Source organism: Apis dorsata, unplaced genomic scaffold (assembly GCF_000469605.1).
Source record: "Apis dorsata unplaced genomic scaffold, Apis dorsata 1.3 scaffold_65, whole genome shotgun sequence".
Lineage (NCBI taxonomy): Eukaryota > Metazoa > Arthropoda > Insecta > Hymenoptera > Apidae > Apis > Apis dorsata.
The window spans coordinates 33,137-42,726 of record NW_006263364.1 but is presented as its reverse complement, the minus strand read 5'-3'; the positions used below and the strand labels follow the sequence as shown (position 1 = coordinate 42,726).

Here is a 9,590-nt window from a genome sequence, read left to right as displayed (position 1 = left end):
ATATATATATATATATATACTTCGAATGTAAATATATGCGTTTTTAAAAAAGTAGCATCATAACGTAAAAATATCAACGTAAATAATATATTTGCTAAATTAAATAAAGTCACTACTTGTTATATTAGTGCAATAATAATGGATTTTACTGTTGAATATATTGTATTAAATTTGTTCAGGAAAATGGCATGGGCATATGTCTCGAAGGAACAAAAAAAAAGAATGATCAGATGTGATTCTGACAAGGCGTTTGGCGTAATTGCGAAAGTAGGTGACCTCTGACAGAAATTGAAAATCAATAAAGTGCAGTGGAGTTCGTGATACACAAAGAACGAAGGTAGCTCCGCTTTGCATTTTTGAGGTTATGTTGCCCGAGATTGAGAAGGTACAGCATCGGATGTTCTATTTTCGTTTCGGCGAAAAGTGTTTATTCTTGCCAGTCGTAGGCGCGCGTTACACATTATAATGCATCTAAATGTGAGAAGAAGTCACGAAAGTGCCGTGAGATAGTACAAACATGGGCAGGAGAAAATCTCACGGATCATCTAAAAGTAAACAACATGTTCCACACCAAAGGCAATTATCGTTAGCAAAAAGAAACGAGATAAATGCCTTGTGCGAAAAACTATTTGTTCGTGAGTATATTTTTCATGAAAATATTTTTTAATATTATATATTTTTCTTAATTCTACTATTTTTTAATAAGTTGCTTTAACGTGATTGCAAAATATTAAACAATCCTATTAAATTTTTATATTATTAATGAAAGATAAATAAAAACATTTTGATGTTAACTATAAAATCATTGTATGAACTTTGCATCATTAAATATTTTAAATTTATAAAAAGCTATTCTAATTAACCTTGCTAGTTTTTACAAATTATAAATTTTTCACATAACGATATTAATAAAATAATGAGTAATATTTATTTATGCTGTTAAAAAAATAATTTTCATTTTTTAAAATAGTGAGTATTAATTCAGCGTATGTAACGCAATTATGGGACAATTATGTGGAGATATCAACGATTTTGGAGAAGGTTAAAAGGTTGGAGGAAATGAAGACGGAGTCGTCGAAACGATCCCAGGGGATTGGACAATTCATAAATTGGCTTAAAGAGAATGGCGCGAATGTAGACGGAGCGAGCGTTGTTGAATTTCCAGGATACGATTTGGGTTTAAAAGCAGAACGTAATTTCCTCGAAAATGAATTAATTTTAAGGATACCTAGGGGACTTATTTTCAGTATTCACAATGCAGCTCCAGAATTAATTACACTTCAAAATGATCCTCTAATACAGCATATGCCCCAAGTGGCGCTCGCGATTGCACTTCTTATCGAAAGACACAAAGAAAATTCGAAATGGAAGCCTTATTTGGATATCCTTCCCACTACTTATACAACTGTGTTATACATGACCGCTGCCGATATGATTGAACTTAAAGGCAGTCCTACATTAGGTAAATGTTTATATAATTTATTAAATAAATATTTATACAAAAATATCTTAAAATATCTTAAAAATATCTTTATTTGAAATTTTCTATTTTAAATCTTTGTAATTTTATGATTTCAATATTTAATTTTAATTTTCATAAAAATTTTACTTTAATAATATAAATTTTTTTGTAAATTTTATTATTATAGAAGCTGCTCTAAAACAATGTCGAAATATTGCAAGACAGTATTCCTACTTTAATAAGGTATTTCAAAACAATAATAATGCTGTATCTGCTATACTCAGGGATGTTTTTACTTATGAAAGATACTGGTAAGTAATAAAATAATTGTAATTTTTTTTATATAAAAAGTAATTTATTTCTCTTGTGAATTATTCATATATAAATAAATATATCTTATTCATAAATTTAAAAAATAGAATGAAATTTAAAGAATGCTAGAAGAATCTATTATATTCTGTAATATTAAGAGAATATTAAAATAAATCTTGATATTCTTATATGATATTAAGTTACATAAACTTACAATAAAACTTATATTAAATTTTATTAGTTGTCACGAAATAATCTATTAAAAGTTCTATACAATTATATGTACAATTTGCAAAACTAATATGTAAATTTGTTATTTTAACAAAAAAATTATAATTAATCACTGATTAATCTCTAATAATATTTTACTTCCTTAAATTAATATGATTTAAGTCTGAAATTTTTAATATGTGTATATTTTAAATTAATATAAGCGTAAAAATACTGTTTTTTAGTTTTTTCTTTTTTTTAAAGACAAATTACAAATACATCAAAATTGATTTATTTCATATAATCAGGTATTGTTTCCCAGCTATCATTAGCATCTAATGAATCATTATCAATGTCACTTTTGGAATCCACTTCTCTCGCAGGTTCCTGAATTTCGGTTTTTTCTGGCCTTTTTGTCGTTGATGTGGCAACTACATTGACCATTACAGTACTTAGACTACTCGAATTTGATAATTTCCTGGCTGCCATTACTGGACCTTGAAATACCGCTCTAGAAAACGTGTTTTTATATCTATATTTTTGTTTTTGTCGAATTCTGCATATGATGAATATCGCTAAAAAAACTACGAGAGTTACACCAAGAATAGCGCCACTTGCTATTATGGTTGGTTTCACTCTTGAAAGAGTTTTCTCGCTTTTAGTTCCATTTTCATCGAAAATATTGTCAGCTTCGCTATATACAGTTTGAATGTTAATAGAACTTGGTTCTTGTTTTACAATTTCTTTAACAAAACCAGATTCTACGATATTTGATGTATCATTGATATGTATTGTTTTTTCATTGTTTATGAACATCACGCCAAGATTGTTACTCTGTAATAGTAATTTGTTTTTATCTTCTCGATTACCGTATTGATCTGAAAACTCTCGTTGTATATCTTTAATGAACGGAAGAGAACTAAAAGTTGTCAATAAATCAACAATTTGTACTGTATGTCTATCTTTGATGTCTTCCTTGCTATTATTATCTTCATTTTTTATTTTTGAAGAATTGTTAAACTCTATATCTTTATTGTGACTATTTGATTTTAAATCGGGCATCAATTGGTCAGTTGTACTTTCTTCAGGACGAATAGAATTCGTTGAATTTAATAACGAATCAACGCTTTTTAGATTTTCACTCGATTGTGACATATTGTCAATTCTTTTGTCATGGTTTTCATGATTTATAACTTTGTCTATGTCAAAATCCTCATTAGACGAAGATTTAATTTCTTTGAAGATATTTACATTCTTCATTCTATATTCATCATTTGATTTGTAAGCTCTGAGTCGCGATACTTCAGCTAAGTGAACTTTACTAGAACCTCTTTGTCTCAATGCGATTAGTTCCTCTAAGCTCATGTTCCTCGATTTAAGAAGACGTTCTAATCTTTTTCCTGCTGATCCAGAAGCAAATAATTCAAAAATCTCTGCTCGAGCTTCAGGCTCTACTTCTGATATAATATCATCATAGCTCTTTTTCTCGGTTGTGTTTGTATTCTGATGATTTCTCAGAGTATTATTACTATTTTTATCTATAGATGGATTTTTTGTAAGTTTTTGATAATTTTCTATAGTGGAATTAACATTATGTGACATTGCATCTAGCGCAGATTCTATTTCCTGTATTATAATTTTACTCATATCCCTTTGATCGTTGGAATTATTGACCTCTGTGCTTTGTTCCAAATCATAATACATCATCGGCATATCACTCTGATATTCTTTTTCAGAAGAAGTACCGTAATCATCTTCAGAATGCTCTAGGATAACTCGATGATCTTCATTCCTAATTATCGCACTTCTGTTAACATTAGTGGAATTAACAAGAAGTTGTTCTTCATTCTCAGAATTAATCGATAAATTACTAATTGATTTTGAACGTTCCGTGGGACTTAATATTTTTTCAATACTCAAGGTCGATCCTCTATCCTCAAAATGATTTTTCGTACTTTCTATTCTTTTGGAAGATTTGCTTGTATCTCCGTCTTTCATCATCAACCAAACCGGAGACACACCATTTCTTCCCTTCTTGTAATCGGTGAAATCAGAAAATTCCATGATTTCGTCCTCGTCTAAACTCTCAGCTCCGATTTCGTCATTGTTGCGTGATTTCACAGTGGCATCGTCTGCTTGCAATAGCTCCATAGAATTCGTTGCAACCGGTAACGGCATCGATGTCGTAATAGTAACTTTGACTCGTGGAGGATCGACACTGGCGGGAATCAATTTTCCACTCGTTGCGTTCCCAACTTCTGAATACATTTCACCGCTATTTATTCTACTCAACGAGGATCCCTTCGCCTGATTCTTACGCAAGCTACTGTTCGATGGAATGATCGAAATTACGAATTCCTCGTCATTCTGAGAATTCTTCTCTTTTATAGATTTCACGTTGTGCATCCATTCTGGTTTCTTCGTTGTTGTGGAGAGTTTCGCGAACGAGTTGGTCATCATCTTCGCCGCCTCTTCAACATAATCCTCGGATTCCTCGACGTCTTTCATCTTCAAAACATTGATCACATCAACCTTGCCTCTCAGTAGATCGTTCAGAGTCAAATTTCTGCGCTGTAGGATCTCTGACAAACTCAAACCCTCTTCCTGTTGCATCTTCAATAATGATTTTAGCTCCATGGCATTCTGTAAAAATTGATCATTTTTTGACGTTGTTTCTGGCGGATTTTCTTGATCGTTCCCTCGAGCCCAAGTTCCAGGATTATTGTTTATTCTTTTCTCATTCAACAATGTTTCGTTTTCCACCAAAGCAAATTCGTAATTTTGCGGAGGTCTTCGTTTCCTCGGTCGAGGCTTCAAATACTCCTCGTCGTTGAATTCATGTTCATAATCATTCGGACGTACTTGAAATATCTCTCGATATCTCATCGACGTCGTTTCTTTGTCCTCGTTGAGATCTCTATTTTGATCTTTCTTTCTATTATTCGTCTCTCTAAAAATAGCCGTATTCTCGATAGGCCAGGATCGATTTCTTTTTCGTGGCAATATTTCTTCTCGTTCGCGATATCCATGCCTGTTCTCTATAGATTCGTAATTCTCATGATCGTTATAAGGTGCTCGATGATTGTTCCTCGTACGAAGAAAATTTTCTCGTCCATTGTTTTGACGGTATTTCGTTCCACGATGATCGTAGTCCTCTTCCTCCTCGTTGTCGATTTTGTCCCTGGAGAATCGGGAAAATTGGGAAAATGGAAGCAGAGGAACTGTATCGCCGTCCCGCCATTTAGGTTCTAAGGCCTCGCCATTGTTCCGCCATTTGCCGACTAGCTCACCCGAGTTCTCGTCTCTGATTTCCGGTCGACCTCGAGTTTCCCTCTAAAAATAATTTAATGTTGATAAATGCTCGCCAACTTGAATTATTTAAGTGGAGAGTTAAAATAGCAGACCTATTTTTCTTAGAAAATATTTCATAAAAAAAAAAAAAAAAGAAATGAGAATGAAAAATATTTTTGGATTCTATTTTTCAAATTTAGAAAACTTTCTATTAAAAAATAAATAAACAATTTGATGTTCGTTAAAACGAAGTTTAATCTTATTAATTTCTATCTTCTTTTATCAAAAAATTGTTTCCCTTATTAAAGAAAATTGTTATGAATCGCTATTATCCTTCTCTATAAATCAAAAAATAGCGTAAATAAAAATGGAAGAAGACGGAATTATTCGATAACTCGAATAGCAAATTCTAAGAATATTGCATCGTCTTTTGATGTAGAAACAGCTCGATTTTTTTCCTGTTTACTTTTCCAAAGAATCTATGCCCGCGTGAGAAATAATACAAGAATGGTATTATTTCGCGTAGATTTTTCGCAATCATAATTACTTCCACTTTTAATTTTTGCAACGAATTTTCTCCGAATTGAATCTTGTTACTTTCAAACTTGATGACTTTATCCGTTCTATTAAATAATATTATAAAAAGAGAAAATGTAGAACACATTTCCATTAATTTCGAAATATTTTTATATCCACTCTAGCATTTAAACTAAAAATTCGTCTCAATGATTTATTATCGTAAAGTTCGTATAAAGTTGATAAAGCGTTCAAGTTTCACTACTTAATTTAATTATGGCAATTAATATTCACTTACATAATCACTTACAAAAGTATTGTTTAAATTTATATTTTCAAAACAAACCACATTTATCCACAATTTCAATTATAAAATTCAAACAATTTCGTGTTTCAATTAAATATATATTTTTCTGTAATGTGATATACAATGTGATTACAATTATAATATTTACAGAAAAATTTTATAATAATAAAAAACTTATAAATATCTTATTAAAAACAATTCAAATCTATAAAAAAATTAAATTTTTTTTTTGTAAGAACGAAAAAACGAACAAGAATCACCTTTTTCCAATTTCAAATTCTGAACATTTCATATGCAATAACGTAATTACGCCAAGTTTCCCTTCCTTTCTTTCCCTTCGCTCATTTTCTTTCTATCCTATATGAATAAACGTAACGCTAATCGATAAAACTCGGAGAATGGACGAAGTTTGTTTAAACACGTGAAATATGCGACAAAGTGTTTGCAAAGTCTCGAACTTTCCGCGCTCGGTACCAGCTTTCTCTTTCTCTCGCTGTTCATGTGCTACTGTGCAAGTTAGTTTTTTCGTTCTTTCAATCTTGACGCATGTTTTGACATTTGCCATCGTCGCAAAAACTATTTAGAAAATAATCAGAAACACGATATAAATCGCGCCGTGATCTATATCGATTGTTTGTTTCATAATTTCTTCGATAATCGCTTAAATAAATTGTTAGATACACGAGTTTTGCACGAGTTTAGAAAAAATTTATTTCATACTCGTGCTGTATTTATTTGCTCTGGAATATTTAAAATTGATTTTTCGAAAAAACTTATTTTTTTTATCATGTATGTATTCTTGAAACATTAACAATTCATTGAAACTGTGCCAGTTTGAAATTGATAAATCTATTTTTTAAATGCGTAATGATTTATTTAATAAAATTTTTTATACTTTATTTCGTAATGAATAGGAAAATTTAGCATGGATCAAAAGTGATCCAGCGATCGATTTTTATATATTCGTTGTGCTATTGTGAAATGATATTTTTAAAACATGATGCTTTACGATTCAGATTATTGTACTGAATTTAATTTATATCGTGTTGATTTGGTTTGAGTCAAAACCTCGTCTTGAAATTACAGGATTCCGAAAATATCTCACAACTCGAGAATGTCGGGATTCCTGAGAATTTCGAGAATCCAAAGAATGTTTCGAAATTAGTTTTAGTTAAATACGGCCGTGATTCTGGATCTTTTTATTTTTTTAGAAATATAAAATTAACTTATAAGATTGAGAACATTCGTGATTGATAGATTTCTTTTTTTCATTTTTTTAAAATTGCATAATGAACAATGAAAATTAATCGATACGAGATAGATCAATCTTTCGCAAAGATAATAGGATAATAATAATGTCCGATGATTCTACATGCGAATTCGCTATTGAAGTGTCTCGAGCACTTCACGACGTACCTGTTCCACCGGAAAAAAATAAGAGAAAGAGGAAATAAACGACCGGTTAAAAGAGCAAATCCACGAACTCGTTGCAAGAGACGTTGCAAGATCTCTTCGTTCGAACAGATATAATAATTATTAAGTAATTATTAATACTTTAATTATCCCATGTTTTTATAATAATATCGAAAAATTTTTGTATGTTTTTTTAATTATATAATTAGATATTGATATGATGTTTTATTTGTCAATTATGAATGATTTATTGTGGGAAAAGTAATGAAATTAATTTGGAATGTAATTTAGAGAGAATTTAGAATAATAAAACACAGATATATTTATCAATCATGAATATCCAAAGAAAATTTGATTTACTAAAGAAATAAGTGATTACAACGATGTTAGATAATTTTTGATTATTTTGAAAATAATAATAGATTCTTTTTCTATTCAGGAATTTAATTTTTTATGGATTTTTTTTACATAATACTTATAAAGCATGTATGCACATTGATATTAATGAAAATTCTGGAATATGCGTGAAATATATACGAAATATCGATATATATATATATGCAAAATAATATGCAGAGAGAAAGAATTAAAAAGTGAAGTTCCTTTCAATCAAAAGACGAAAACAATTTAGTAAATATTATTATATCAATTATATTATTTATTATTTATTAATCCTTATAATATTAATTCCTTATTTTATCTTTAATTTTAAAAAAAAAATATAACATTTTTATATCATTCATTGCCTAATATAAATATTGCCTCGATTTTAATTTTCATCGCCTATACACTAAAATTTCTTCGCTAAAATAATCTCTGTTAATCGGTCCAAAGAATTCGCTCGATGAATGGAATAACAAAATAACAGAAATTTCCTTACCCGATTCTCGTCTCTGTTAACGATCCCCGTACTCGCTCGAACGCTCGTCTCCGCATCAACTGTCCTACCGCGAGGGAAATCGAACGTGAAAAGCATCAACAAGAGCAGATAGAATGTTCTCAACATCGTTGCAGTGCGATCGAAACGCGGACAATTCCTCGTCGTCGAAACACCAATTCTCCTTCAACTCGTCCACGTTTCCGTGGACCCTCGCCTCTTCCGTGTCCACCACCTCCTTCGTGTACAAGTGCACAAAGATCGCCGCCGCACACAGGATAACGAAAATCGCGTTCTTCCTGTTGCACAGACCGAATATATCCTCAGGGTTCATGCAGAACCGCTCTATCGTCCTCCCTTGCGGTTCTTAATTACCGGTTCACACGGTTTCCGGTTTATTCGCTTTTGTTCGTCCTCCCCCCCCCCCCCCCCCCCCCCCTTGCGGTTCTTAATTACCGGTTCACACGGTTTCCGGTTTATTCGCTTTTGTTCGTCCTCCCCCCCCCCCCCCCCCCCCCCCTTGCGGTTCTTAATTACCGGTTCACACGGTTTCCGGTTTATTCGCTTTTGTTCGTCCTCCCCCCTCCCCCCTTTCTTCTCCGATTCTTATCCTATATTATTTTCTCACCTATCTCAATTTTCCTCCTCCCCCCCCTCGATCACAAAATTGGCGAGAGAACAGTTCAGTTCACTGCGAAAACTTTCTATTCTAACTAAAAAAAATATATATATATATACATATGTGTATATATAAATATTGTTAACCAGAAAATTGATCAAAAAACAATTTATCACGATTATATCGCGAACTTTCTTTCTCTGTTTTCAAATATTTTCCTTTTCCCTTTGTATTTTTGCCACAATATCGATCGAGCACAATCTTATTTTTAATTGTTTTTAAGTAGATCACATTAAATGATATGTTCCTCGTTGATTGTTCAATTCGTTTAGTTCCAATTTCACTTTATTATCACCTCGGATAACGGTCGCGATCCTACCATCTTCTTCTTCTTCTTTTTCTTTTTTTTTCTTCTTCTTTTTTCGAATCACGATGCCTGAATCCTTGCGAACTGGCCTCTCTGTCGTTACTTTCGAAACGGCACGCTCCTCTCCACGCTCGGCAAATCGTTCCCGCGTACTGACGCCAGTTTTCTCCGTACACGGTCCTAAGTAAGTCGGTGAAACTCGGAGAGCAGTCTTCT

General features: G+C 31.9%; 2 protein-coding genes across 3 annotated transcripts in view; one reads left to right on the top strand and one right to left on the bottom strand.

The window, feature by feature from the left end:
* The first annotated feature begins 124 nt into the window (after positions 1-124).
* The window catches only part of LOC102678197 (actin-histidine N-methyltransferase), a 20,051-nt gene continuing 10,585 nt past the window's right edge, over positions 125-9,590 (top strand). Inside the window, exons 1-3 of one of the 2 annotated variants that reach the window (XM_031515324.1) lie at positions 125-635; positions 971-1,462; positions 1,650-1,773. In XM_031515324.1, coding sequence (XP_031371184.1) covers positions 518-635; positions 971-1,462; positions 1,650-1,773 — 734 coding nt within the window. In that variant the 5' untranslated portion in view covers positions 125-517. Of the gene's footprint in view, positions 636-970; positions 1,463-1,649; positions 1,774-9,590 lie in introns of those variants that run through there. The other variant, XM_006609909.2, reaches the window with a different exon arrangement.
* On the bottom strand, positions 2,237-8,839 carry LOC102677958. Its single transcript, XM_006609906.2, has 2 exons — positions 8,392-8,839; positions 2,237-5,317 (listed from the first exon to the last, which is right to left on the bottom strand). Exons 1-2 carry the CDS (start codon positions 8,515-8,517, stop codon positions 2,276-2,278), a joined length of 3,168 nt encoding a protein of 1,055 aa, XP_006609969.1. The 5' UTR covers positions 8,518-8,839; the 3' UTR covers positions 2,237-2,275.